The 14049-nt window shown below is 54.8% G+C and overlaps 1 protein-coding gene across 1 annotated transcript; it reads left to right on the top strand.

Moving 5' to 3' along the window:
* TMEM132E (transmembrane protein 132E) lies at positions 1354–12081 on the top strand. Its single transcript, XM_021416121.1, has 8 exons — positions 1354–2901; positions 3115–3255; positions 5060–5252; positions 5546–5689; positions 8321–8526; positions 9130–9409; positions 9489–9680; positions 10256–12081. Exons 1-8 carry the CDS (start codon positions 1868–1870, stop codon positions 11279–11281), a joined length of 3216 nt encoding a protein of 1071 aa, XP_021271796.1. The 5' UTR covers positions 1354–1867; the 3' UTR covers positions 11282–12081.

The raw sequence follows: 14049 nt of genomic DNA, 5'->3' as shown, positions 1-14049 counted from the left end.
CCCTTTTCCTCTTCCCCTTTTCCCTCTTCCCCTTTTTCCTCTTTCCCTTTTCCTCTTTCCCTTTTCCTCTCCTTCCACCCTTCCACCTTCTTCCATCCTTCCCATCCATTCTCCATTCTTCCCCCTGGTTCCACTAATCCTCTCCACCCGTGTCTGTTTGTCTTGCGCCTGTGTCCTTCCTCACCCCTTCCCTCACCCCATGCTCTGTCCCTGTTTGGTGCAGGGGCTGCAGAAACAAAAGCTCTGGGCTGCTATTTGCCTTGGGCTGGACGTTGCCGGCTGGACGTTGCCAGCCGGACCCTGCCCTATAGGATTTGTTTATAGCCAAGGAGTGGAGACACCCATTGAGTCCCCCCTCCTGGCGACAGATTATAGCATCGTTTAAATGCATTTTGTCTGCGGAAGGAAATAGCATCTCAGGGTGCCGGCAATCCGCCTGTGCTGCACTAATCATGACCACGGCGTTAATCTCCAGCCCGGCTCATCCCCCATGGCACTGGGATCTGTGTGTGGTGTGGGGCTCGGTGCCACACCGCTGTCCCATCAGCATTGTCACCCATGTCCCCTGGCGCTGAGGGGGTGCCTAGGGGGAGCAGGCCTTTGGGTGGATTTTCTTCATGGAATGATTTAAGCATTCTCCAAACACCAGAGATTTTTGAGGGATAACATTACAGTTTCAGTGATTCAACACCAAGCTTCAGCCTTTTTGACTGGCTCCCCGTGCCTCATTCATTTTTGTGGGCATTTGTGTGGTTATCCCAGTGTAGCTCCAGTTTGGGGATCTTTTCACAACTCTGCTTTTCAGCAAACAGTTCACATGGCTTGGAAAAAAGATGGGGAATGGCAGGAGCAGCTGTGGCTGCACAGAGTGGGGCTGTGCTGCAGCCAGCGCAGTGGCATCACCAGCAGTGCCACCAGTGTGTCCCCAGCATCATGCCTGGCCCTGAGGGTGGGAGAAGCTGCATCCTGGGTGACACAGCTGAGGATGCCATTGGTACCCCTATCACTGCTAATCCTGTTAAGAGCCCTTCTAAGCTGTTAACCCCTGCAGCAGTAAGATCATAGCTGGTTTATGGGGTCTCATTGAGCCATGTGTGGCAGGAAGCAGCATGCAAATTGCCCCAGCATTTTGGGACCAGTATCCCCTCTGCTGCAGCAACAGGGGAAACTGAGGCAGAGCTTTAAGTGGCAGCAATCCCACAGCTGTGTGGGTGCAACCACATTGATGCTCCAGCTGGTAGAACCCTGCCTGGGTATCTGTGCTCCCTTCCATGTCCCTGGGTAGAAAATAGGGGTAGGGGAGATACATTTGGCAGTCCCACTGCACAATCCCCCATTGGAAGCCCCCAGCCAGGTACTGTTCTGGATGCTGAGCTGTCACATCAGTGCCTTTCACCACCCATAATTTGGGTGCCACTGGTGGGGGCTGGAGCCACTGGGGAATGGCTGCAATCAGCGCCAGGGCTGCTTGCTGTGTGACGGGGAGCTGCAGGGAGGGGAAGCATCCTGGGAATTGCTGGCAGATGCAAATGAGAAGACCTTGAGATGTCTTCCTTGAGATGTCTGTGGTGAGGGGCTGCGGCACAAGAGCTGATGGGTACTGGATGGGAGATGCAGATGCTGCCCAAGCAGCTGGGCTTAGTGCAACCAGCCAGGTGTGCCTTGGGGCAGGATCTGTCCCACGGGCTCCATCAGCAAGTTGGCAAAAGGCTGCTGGAAATTAGGACTCAGCCTTTTATGCCATATTCCTGCACATCCTGATCCAACTTTGGGCAGGCCCTTGACATCCCAAATGCTCCATCCCATGCCAAGGGCTGGAGATCTCTCTGGGAAGCCCAGAGATCCCTGAGGTTCCAGGGTGGTTAACATGAGTAAAACCCATCTCAACTCTTGCTGCCCTTGCAGGATGGTTTGGGACTGCAGCACCTCATCATTGCTATGGGAGCTCAGAGGTGGATGTCCCACACTAACCGCCCTCTCCATCCCCTTCACAGTGCAGGCCAAGGGGCTAGCCCCCAGTTCTGAGCCCTCTGAGCCCCCTGGTGCTGCGATGCTGCCTGTGAGCTACCGCCTGTCCAACACCCGCTTGGCCTTCTTCCTCAAGGAGGTGGGGGCCAGCCCCCCGGCCAACAGCAGCAACCCTCTGCAACGAGCCGAGCCCTTCGTCGTCTTCCAGACCAAGGAGCTGCCTGTGCTCAACGTCACCCTGGGACCCTTTAGCACGGGGTTGGTGCTGCCCAAGGAGCACCTGCAGCCTTCCAGCACCCTGGAAGTCCCCAACCGCCTCACAGTCAACTGGAAGGTGCGCGCCTTCATCATCCAACCCCGGTTGGTGGCCAACCAGCCCGTGGTCCAAGTGCTCTTCTACGTGGCCGGTCGGGATTGGGATGATTTCGATGTCACCGATCGGTTGCCCTGCGTCAGGCTTCATGCCTTCCGCGATGCCCGCGAGATCAAGAGCTCGTGCCGGCTCCGGGGCAGCCTGGCCACCTGCCTGGTGCAGGCTGAGCTGCCTCATGCCTGGTTCCGGCCCGCTGCTGTGCCACTGGGCCGCAGGAAGGGCCCCGACGGCATGGAGGTGCCAGGCGAGAGCCAACAAGTCGAGCTCTACTACACTCTTCACGCCCCTGATGGGGCTGGACAGTGCCTTGGGGACACATCAGCATCATCCCCTCGTCGAGGAACTGGAGGGGCAAGGACTGAGGGTCCCACGCAGCACCCACTGTTGCGCATCGGTAGCGTCAGCCTCCTGCAGCCACCCCCTGCACAGCCCATGCAGGAGCATCGGTTGGATGGCAATGTCTTCATCCGCCTGCCTGACCGGCCGCTGAAGCCAGGCGAGGTGCTGAGCATCCTCCTCTACCTGATGTCCAACTCCACGGTGGAGCACTTCACCCTCAGGTAGGGTCCTGATCCCATGATCCATCTCCATTGGCAGGGATTGCTGGTTTTGGCTGGGTTGGGTGGAGCAGTGACATTTTCACTATCGATGATGTCTCTGAGATCCAAGAGGAATTTGGGGTGAACAGTCTCTCTGCACCCACAGCAGAGTGGTGAAGATGTTTGGGAGTGTACAGGGATATGGGATACTGCCCTGATCATGGCTCTCTGCAGGGTGAAGGCCAAGAAAGGGGTCAACCTGCTCAGCACCAAGTCGAGGAGTGGGCAGTGGCTGGTGAGCTCGGAGCTGCTGACGGGTGGCAAACACTCCACAGCTACTGTTGACGTGGCCAGGGTGGAAGGCGCCGGGCCCAGGTAACCATCAACCCATCCCTACCATGCCCACTAAACCATGTCTGTCAGTTCCACATCTCCACAGGTCTTGAACACCTGGTGTGGGGTGTGGGGTGGTGTCGTTGGGTGTGATCTACTCCATGGCCAACACCAAGCTGGAGCTCAAGCAGTTCGCTCCTGGGTCATGGCACCATTTTTCTGCTGCATCCCTGTCCCTCAGCTGGTATTTATCCAGTTGCTGATTTTCTGATTTTCAGATGCTGGTGGGTGCATATGGGGAGGGTTGGGGTGGTATTGTGAAGGCGTGAAGGATCCTCCAGTTTGAGGTGGAAGTATTTTAATTTTTGCAAAAATTATAATACCGTAGATGGTAGCAGCTCTTTATTGGTTGTCCTGAATGAAGAATCCCTCCGTGAAGGAAGGGGAGCACTCCCCAAGTAAGAACTTTCTGGTCCCTAAGCTCATGGATGAGTACTGGATGGAGAGCATGAACCTAGACACCACCTGGGCTGGACAGGGCAGTTCTGCCCTGCAGGGCACAAGGATGATGCCCATTCCTCACCCATGCTTGGGTGACGAAAGGCTTGAGTTGGCCAAGGAGAATCTAGGGGATAGAGTTGAGAATGATCAGAAGGACTAAAGACCCAGAAAGATGAGTAAAAACCCAGACGCTGCTCCGGGAAAGGGAGATGTGGGACTGGCCCTCAAACATAGGGGGACTGTGGAGGCTCCTTGAACTGCAAGGTCAGGGGCTGGACACCAGGTCAAAATCACCAGCAGGAAAGACTGTGATATGCTGGATTGTTCCCAGGTGGTGACATCTCCATCACCTGGTGTCTTTGGGAGCAGGGAGGGAAATGCCTCCGGGAGCTGGGTTAGAGCAAACTGATGATCTCAAGCTGTGCTGGAAGATGCAAAATGCAGCTGTAGCAGAGAGACATCAGAGCCTGTGGCTGACACTGGTATATCCTCGTGGCCACAAGCCACCTCCTGCTCACTGCAGGAGCAGCCCTGTGCCCACCATGGTGCCACCCAGGAGTCATGCACAGCAGGCATGGAGGGTTCCATCTCTCCTCTCCTTCCCCAGCCCCCACTCTGCCTCTGCTGCCGACTCAAATCAGCCTTGAAAGGTTAGAGACGGGAGATGAATTTAAAGTGATTACAATCACCTTTTAGACAAACAACTCGATCAAATATTAACGTAATGGAAATGATGAATGACTCAAAGCCGTGTTGCCCTCTGGGCCATGTAAGCACAAGCATTTCGCCTCAGGGGCAGCAGGGATTGGAGGTAACCCGGCACACCCAGAGCTTTGGGGTGATAATGGCCATTATTGGCTATTTTGCACTCCAGCATCTGCATCTTAAGTCATTCCCCAAATCCAGGCAGCTTTGCTCTGCCAGGGATGCTTGGGGGGATGCAGAAGACATTGGTATTTGCTGTGCTGCCGAGGAATCCCTTTCACTCATTATATATTTATAAGTGAGAAACTGCCTCCATCCAGCATCCCCAGATTGATGGGACCTTCTCAATTTCTGCTGCATGCCAAGATGAGAGCAAGACTATTTCAGCACTCGTCACCGTGCTCCATCCTCCTGCTCCAAGGAGGCTTTTGCAGGATCTACAGGGAAAATGCTTTCCCTTTGTGTGGGTTTCCATATGCGCAGCTGTGTTTGGGCTGAGCATCGTGGTGGTGACCATCCTGCTCCCCCCTGTCATGCAGGGGCACCCCTGAGAAGGGACCCACTGGAGATGCTCTGCATCACTCTAATGGGACCATCCAGAGCACCCAACTCACCGCATCCTCCTCCGGTCCCCTGCCAGGGATGGAGAATCCTCCTCTGAGATCATGCAGCTGGATTTCGAGATGGAGAACTTCACCAGCCAGTCGGTGACACGCCGCATCATGTGGCACATCGACTACAGGGGCCGTAACCCCCCGCCCGATCTGGAGAAGGTGGTGACGGAGCTGACGGTCATCCAGAGGGACATCCGGGCCATTGTGCCCCTGGCCATGGTAAGAGGACTTGCACTTTCTCCTGCCTTCTGGTTTGGTAGTGGGGATGGTTTATTGTCCCATGAGGATTTTGCAGGGAGAGATGGATGTGGACATGGTCTGCCACGCTCCTGCCTGTCCCACTAGCCCATCTGCCCCATATCCCCTTCTGCAGAATCCATATATCCATGCATCCCACTGTAGCTGTACAAGACTGGAGCAGGAGAGGGACTAGGCAGAATCTGGCCCCAGGGCTGGAGCAGGAGAGCAGGCTGCCCTCCAGTGACTGTCTCCTTTGCACCCTTTCTCCCCAGGACACAGAAATCATCAACACAGCCATCCTGACCGGCCGGACGGTGGCCATTCCTGTGAAGGTCATTGCAATTGAGTTGAGTGGTGTCATCGTGGATGTCTCAGCCATGGTGGAGTGCAAATCCAACAATGAGGACATCATCAAGGTGGGTACAGGGAAGGATAATCCCCATCTCCCACCCTAGGAGCGCATCCCTGCTGAGCCTCTCTGGTGGTTTCTGTCCCTCTGTGCTTCTCTGCGGGGAGAAGGACGATGCACTTTGTCACTGTCCCCACAGAAGGCCATTGGATGCTGTGGTGCTGTGCACGGCAGCACCAGGCAGCAGCAATAACTATGGGTTATCGCAGTACTTAGTGCTGATAAGGTAAAATACTGTCGCCTTGAAATGTGAACCACACGTTTTCATCAGTGGCTTCACCTGCGCCTCTGGGTGACATTCATCTCCTGTGTGGGATTTAGTGCTGGGCTGAGCTGGGAGGGTCAAGCTGAGCACTGGGGACAATGGGACACAGGAGAGTGGGGCTGCTTGGTATCAGGGCTGCTCCATTGAGCACAGAACACATGCTGGCTCCCACAGTGATGATGGCCCACGCATCCCTCAGCTGACGAGGCAGTACCAGCCCTCAAACCCAGCCACGAGTGTCTATTTTTTCATCACCATACCCATTGAACCGTATATATTTTTCTATCATCCTATGTATCCATCCAGCCACCCGCCTGCACTATTTCATCACCATACCCATCCATCCATCCGCCCACCCACCCCTAGATATCCCGCCTTCTGCCAGCCCTGTCGGTGCTGGGATGTGCTCTCTCCATGGGTCCCCGGGAGCCGCCAGCCTCGTGGGAGCTGGTGTCACAACCTGTTTACCCAAGATCTCCAACAAAACCCCGATCTATGCGATTTACAGCGCTGGCTCTAATTTATGGAGACCGGTCCTCCGCAGCGTGATAAAACACTGGAGCAATAATACACTTCAGGATGGACTCCAAGACACTTAAACTGTTTAATGTGCTGCCTTTCGACTCATAAATCTATTTACACGCTGTCCCCAGACCTGGGGGGAGCAGACACATGCACACAAGTGGGGATGAATAATACATAAAGCAGCCCTCCAGCCCCGCGCACTCTCCTCCCGCTCGCCATCCGCAGCCCCACGCAATTCCTCGCTGAGTTATTTTGTGTTTGTGCTGGAGATGTGTTTCCGAGAGAGCTCTCAGTTTCCTGCTGAGATTGGGCACTATGATTACAGTGTCAGGGCTATAAAGCCGTTACATAAATCAGAGCGTACATGGTGAGATCCACTGTCTGTTACTGTAAATAATTTAGCAATAAGGAGGGACGAGGAGGGGGAAAGGGCTGCTTCTCTCCACGCTGTGTGTGGTGTAGAGGTGATGGTTGCTCTTGCATGGAGGGAGTGCATCTTGGACGTGGTGGTCATGGTGGCTGGAGGTCAATGATCTTTAGGTCTTCCAACCTAAGTCATTCTATGATTCTATGACATGGCAGTGAAGGTGCTGCAGCCACCCATGAAGGCTGGTGGCAGAGTGTGGGTGTGAAATGTCACCTTCATCCCCTCTATGGGGGCACAGGCATGTGCTGATGATCTTTGTGGTGGCTAGGTGATCTTTGTGGTCTTTCCAACCCCAGTGATTTTATGACACCGGGCATTTCCTCATGCTCTGCCCAGAGAGGACCATCCAGTGTCGCATGGTGACCTCAGGCACCATGCATATGCTGAGGGATGTGCATGGAGACATGATGTATCCCCTTCATCCCATGCTTGAGGCTGTGCCAAGGGAGGAGCTCTGCACAGGAGCGGAGCTGTCGGTGCCTTGGCTCGCAGCCCAGGCAGACCTCAGCCTTGCTTCCCTGTGCCTTGCTGCAAATCCGGGAAGTATCTCCCAACAAGTGTGCACTTCATTTAAAAGCTAATCTGCAGTCACTCCATCATCAGGACAGGGCTGACGTGCTGCTGCTTTTTGTTGTCGTATCCTTCCCCCCCCCCTCCCCCCCTCGACCAACAGAAAAACAAGTGGCCCTCAGAACAAGATGCTGGGGGGATTTATTAGGTAAGGTAATGCAAGCAGCATCCCATCATATTTATTGTGATAAATGGCTCAATATCCAGAGCTGGAGGATTCACCCAAGAGCTCAGCTTTATTCAAATGCTGCCCTGCCAGAGCTGAGATTGTCTTTTCAGGCAGCTCTGGTACGGGGACAAGGAGCAAGCCCCATGAGCTGGGCTCAGGGAAAGCTGCAGAAGTGGAGTGGGAGTGCCCAGCCCAGTGCCTCCTTCCTGCTGGCTGGGAAGGAGAAGGTGCTGCTGGCTCTGCTGCACTGAGCCAAGCAATGCTGTAGTGGCATCCTCTTAGCTCCTTAATTGCCTTGGATTGGTTGGTAATAAGTGGCCCCCACAGGAAGTATTTGTTTTATAGCAAATTTATCTAATGGCATTTGCATAAATGGAAATTAAAAGAGGAAGAGAGAGAGAGAGGAGGTGAATGCGACGATTCAGGTGGACTCTGGGAAGCTTTTTCTGGAGTCAGCAGGAAGTGTGTGGATAGGGATGGAGATAGGGATGTGAATGGGGATGGAGATAGGGATATGGATGGGGATGGATGTAGGCTTGGGGCTGCATTCCCTTCCATGGCAGGCACTGGTGGGTACTTACAGTGGCTGGCCACTGCTTGCTGCCTGCTCTCCCTAGCTGTAGGTGGGGGAGATTTGGGGACAGACGTCCCATTACACCCTCCTCATTTCCCCTCTCCCCAGGTCTCCAGCAGCTGTGACTACGTCTTTGTCAGCGGGAAGGAGTCGCAGGGCTCCATGAGTGCCCGGGTCACCTTCACCTACGAGCACCTCTCCGCCCCGCTGGAGATGACAGTGTGGGTGCCCAAACTGCCACTGCACATCGAGCTCTCAGACTCACGGCTGAGTCAAGTGAAGGGCTGGAGGGTCCCCATTCTGCCGGACAGGAGGTGGGTGCTGGGGGCACAGTGTTTGGGGTACCCCAGGGCAAGAGAGGCAATGACAGGCTGGGAGGAATCCCTAGCAGGACCCCAAGATATGGGGTATGGGGTGTGCTGGAGAAGACAAGGTGAAGGTGGCAGGAGTCTAGTGGCCATGTTCAGCTTCTAAATGGGGAGTGTTTCAAAAATGATGGAACCAGACTTTTCCGCAGTGAAAAGGTAAGAGATCATGGACACAGGTTGCATTTTTGGATAGAAAGAGGAAAATTTCACAATGAGAATGGCTGAACACTGGGACCAGTGAGCAACATTCATCCATGTCAACAGTCAAATGTCCTGTGGATAAGGCCAGGAGCTGCCAAGCTCCAAAATTAATGCTGCTTCGAGATCTAGAGACCTTCAGGTGTCCCTCCCAACTTGAGATATCTTGTCTGTTCAGCTGATTAGGGGGCAGAGATTTTGGCTACTCCATTTCCATGTGCTGCTAAAGCCCTCAGAGACCTCGTGGACAACAGACAATTTTTGGCCAGGCTCTACCATGCTTTTCCCCTGCTTTGGGACACCCTGCACTTCTCTATGCCCTGCCACCTGTCTCCTGCCCCTGTCCCACAGGTCAGTGCGAGACAGTGAGCACGAGGAGGATGAAGAGGAGAGGAAACAGAACCGGGGCTGCGCCCTGCAGTACCAGCATGCCACACTGCAGGTCTTCACCCAGTTCCACACCACAGCGGCGGAGGGCACGGGGCAGGTGGTCACCATGCTGGGACCCGACTGGCTGGTGGAGGTCACCGACCTGGTCAGTGACTTCATGCGCGTGGACGACCCACGGGTGGCCCACCTGGTGGACAGCTTCACACTGGCTGGCAGAGAGCCAGGCACCACGCTCTTTAAGGTACCCCCGGCTAACTTTCCCCTTTCCACCAATGTGTCGTGAGGTTGGCGGGCGGTGACGGTCTCCTCATCCCCTGCAGGTCGTGTCCCCGCTCATGGAGGCGGTGCTGGGTGAGACACTGGTGACGGTGGCGGAGGAGAAGGTCAGCATCACAGACCTGAAGGCCCAGGTGGTCTCCAGCCTCTCACTGTCCCTCCACCCCAGCCCTGGAAATAGCCACACCATCATTGCTCGCACGGCTGCCCAGCAGACCCTCAGCTTCCTCAAGCAGGTGAGATCTGGGCTTGGGGGGACTCGAGGTGGGGTGGGGTTCCATCTAAAAAGTCCTTTTCCCACCTCAAAGCAGCCCAGAAATCTTCTTGTCCATGTCCATGAGGGCAGAGGTCTGGAGGAAAATTCACAGTGTTCGCAGCTCTGTTAGCCCTGATTCATGCCTCGGGGGCTGAGATTTGGGATTTGTGGAGGCCCTTCTTGGCCTGTGGCCTCTACCTGGGAGACTTGAAGCTCTGCCCCCTGAACCTTTCCTTCACATCAAGACCTGGGGAACAGCGGGGAAGGGGTTGAGCATCAGCACCATCTGATACCAGGCCAGAAAGTGGTCTGCACCTTGTCCCAAACCCTCAGCAGGCCCTGTCTTTGAGCAACTGGGAGGAAAACTGAGGGAAGAACAGGCAAAAAAGAAAAGCTAGGTGGTGGTTGGAAGGAATGAAACAAATCAATAGGTGGATGGGTAGAGGATGAATTGCACAGGGGAAGGATGCAAAGGAGGGGGGATGGATGGGGAGGTGGAGGTGCAGGTGGGACTGGCATCGTGCTGGGCAACCGGTGCCTGTGTTGGTCCTGCAGGAAGCGCTCCTGAGCCTGTGGATTTCCTACAGCGATGGCACCACAGCCCCTCTCTCCCTCTACGACCCCAAGGACTACAACCTGGTGGTGAGCAGCCTGGATGAGAAGGTGGTGACGGTGACCCAGGACCGAGCCTTCCCCTTGGTGGTGGCGGAGAGCGAAGGTGCGGGGGAACTGCTGCGGGCTGAGCTGGTCATCTGCGAGAGCTGCCAGAAAACCAAGCGTAAGAGCGTGCTCTTCACAGCCCTGGCCAGTGTGCGGGTCCATTTTGGCTCCGAGGAGGACCCGACCTATGACTACGACCACGTTCCCAGCAGGCCGGGGCTGGAGACGGGGCCGAGCACCACTCTGCGGGCAGAGGTGGAGAGAAAAGCAGAGCCGAGCGAGGACAGTAGGATGCCCAGTGCGTCTCACCCCACAGAGGACTTCCCCACCATCCCCACTGGCTTTGTCCAAGTGACCCGGGGGCTGACGGACCTGGAAATAGGCATGTACGCCCTTCTGGGTGTCTTCTGTCTGGCCATCTTGGTCTTCCTCATCAACTGCATTGTCTTTGTGTTGAAATACCGGCACAAACGCATCCCACCTGAAGGCCAGACCAACATGGACCACTCCCACCACTGGGTCTTCCTGGGCAATGGGCAGCCCTTGCGGGCTCACAATGACCTCTCCCCACAGCCTGAGAGTCCCGGGAACCCCCTGGAAAATGTGCAGACCTGCTGCCACGCGGACCACCACAGCAGCGGGAGCTCGCAGACCAGTGTGCAGAGCCAGGTCCATGGCCGCGGGGACGGCTCCTCGGGGGGTTCCACGCGGGATCAGAGCGAGGACCCCCTCAACTCGCCCACTTCCAAACGGAAGCGGGTGAAGTTCACCACCTTTGCCACGCTGCCCACCGATGAGCTGGCTTACAACTCCATCCCCATCGCCGATGAGGAGGACTTGGAGTGGGTCTGCCAGGACATGGGGCTGCAAGACCCCGAAGAGCTTCACAACTACATCCGCAGAATCAAAGAGATCGCTTAACGCAGGGGCAGAGGGGACGGGAGGGAGGGGGCTGCCACGCAATGCCACGCCACGCCATGCCACGCCACACCGGCTGCTTCCTGGGGCCCGAGACCCACGTTGGGCTCTCTTGCAGGTTCCCTTTTGCACATCTCACATCCTCCTCACCCCATGCAGAGGCACCCCTGGGGGCTGTTTTTCTTTTCTTGCCCTTTGCCGTCTGCTTGTCCCCAGCGTGGGGGCACCAAACCCGCAGCGAGCGGGGTCCACGAGGCATGCAAGCTGGGGGCTGGAGATGGATGGGGATGGATCCTGAGTGTGTGTAATGATGAATGGGATGGGATGATGCTGCGGATTTTGCAGTGCTGGGGTTGGAGGAGGGGAGACATCCCACCAGCCCGCTGCAGGGAGGTGGTGGGTGGGGGTTCCCGAAAGCCATCCACTATACATGGGCGTCACACAATTGCTGCACCTCGTTGCACAGTTTTGGAGGTGAGAGCTGGTGTGGGGATTTGCCATCCCATGGCATTTGGGTTATGTGGGGCAAAAGTGGGGGCAAAGCCTGGACCCCCACCTCGAGCTCACCGCCTGCTCCCTGTGGGGTGGTGACATTAATGTTTGTCATCACAGCATCCCTTGGGGACTGCCTCTGTCTCAGGGCTGCTGGTTCCTGCCCTCCCAGCACCGGGCTGGGAGATGCTGTTGGGTCTTTGCATTGCTCACCCAGCTCCCAGTCTGGCGGGGACAGCAATGCCCAGTCCCAGCCCATTTCCCCCAGTCCCAGCCCACAGGGGACTCCCACAGCCAAGCTCAGCCTCCGTGGTGCCTTCTGACTGCCATAACCCCTCTAGCCACCCCGCTCTCAGTCCCAAAGTCCCCCCTCCATTGCAGAGCATCCTCAGACAGGCTGAACCCAGGGGGACCACCTGGGTACCAGCGGTTGGGGTCCTACATGTGGGCACCCAGCATCGCCTGGCGGAGGGGGAGGCGGCAGCTGGCAGCGGATTATTTCTGGATTGGAAGTTACCCACCACTGTGTCTATTTTTTTTTTTTTTCTTAAATAAAAGACTAGAAAAACTAAAAAACAAACAAACAAACAAAAAACCCAACAACAACAAAAAAAGCAACCAACAACACAACCACAAAGGAAATGAAAAGCCAAAACCAAAATGCACCATCCTGGGGGCATCGCTTGGCTTTGACACTCGTTGGAATAGCAAGTGCTTTGGGGGTCAAAGCTGTGGATTTGGGGTCACCCCTCAAAAATCCTCCCCACCTCAACAACCCCATCAATGAAGTGATGGCACAGCCAGGCCCTGTGCCTCAGTTTCCCTGGAGCTCTGTGCGGTGCCTTGAAAAGTTCTTTAAGGAGTTTATCATTCTGGGACCATGGAAATTTCTCCCCTGAGCGGCCTTAAAGCTTTCCTGGTAGCTCTGTGCTGGTTTTAAATATACATACCCTACTATAGAGAGATATATATGAGGAAATTAAGATGTGCTCAAAGACCAGGTGGGTGATGTGCTCCTGTTTTACCGTGCCCTGTTATCGGAGGGACCCAGGTCTGGCTGCGCGATAGCGATTCCAAGCAGTAAAATTAATACAGCCAAATTCCTGCCTGGAGCCGCCAAGCCTCCTCGTCAAATTAACATATATGAATATTTGTTTAAAATAAAAAAAAAAAAAAAAGAAAGAAAAAGGGAGAGGGGAGAAGTGAGAAAACTGTTTGATGAAATGCACCTGACTCCTGCATCGTGGGGTGGAGGTAGGCAGGGGAGAGGAGAAGAGCTCTGCCCCACCACCTCCTCCCCATGGAGTGTTCCCCTGTCCTGGTGGGGATGGTAACAGCATCTTTTCAATGAAGAGAGCAAAGTCTAGATAGGTAAATCTATTTATTGAGACATAAATATGTATGTATTTATACACTATAAATACATATGTATATAGACATGCATATACAACATGTGTCTATCTATCTATATATATACACATATATATAACTATGCATGCGTGCATTCCCCTAGTGGATTGATGCCAAGGGCTTTGCTTAGGTGCGGTGGTGCAGGAATGCATACACATAATGTCAACACACTGGTCCTCCAGAGTTCCCTTTGGGCAATGGGAGCATAAGGGGAGCAGCTCACCACAAAGGTGTTTGGACCTTAATTCCCTTGCAGGAAACATGCCAGGGAGGCACCAGGTGAAATCTCGTGGTCAAAACCCAGGAAAACAGTGTGTTTTGGCATGGGTGTGATGATAGGGTTGCATGGGACCCAGCGCTCAGCCAGTCCCAAAGCAGCACTTTTCCTCCTTACCGCTTCGGCATCCGTAAATACAGCAACTGAACAGCCCTCTGATGGCCAAATCTCATTGAAGAAGAAAAGAAAATAGGGGAAAATAATTAAACAGACGCCTCTCTCCCAGCTCCCCTCTCGCTCTGCCCTCTGTTTATTCTCTTGCTTTTTGGTGTTCCGCTATCTGCTCCCAGCAGGCAGGCACACATTTGCATTTTAATGCAAAGCAGAGAGGCTGCAGGCAGCTCTGGGGAGGCAGAGCTGGACCCCCACCCCTGCAGCCCCCTGCCTTCCCGGGAGCCAAACATCCCCTTTAAATTATGTGCTATGAAAATAATTAAACCACTTAATGTGCCCAACCCCTTCAAGCCATTGAGAGAGGAGGGAGAGAGGAGGAAAACAGGAATTTTCTCCCTTCCTCTGCATGGAGCTCAGACTCTGCAACACCTGGGGGTCCCACCACTCTCCTCCTCCTCCTCCTCCAGCTGTCTGTTCT

This window comes from Numida meleagris, chromosome 18 (genome assembly GCF_002078875.1).
Source record: "Numida meleagris isolate 19003 breed g44 Domestic line chromosome 18, NumMel1.0, whole genome shotgun sequence".
Lineage (NCBI taxonomy): Eukaryota > Metazoa > Chordata > Aves > Galliformes > Numididae > Numida > Numida meleagris.
Note: the sequence above shows the minus strand (reverse complement) of the source record. Positions and strands in the feature narration are given on the sequence as shown.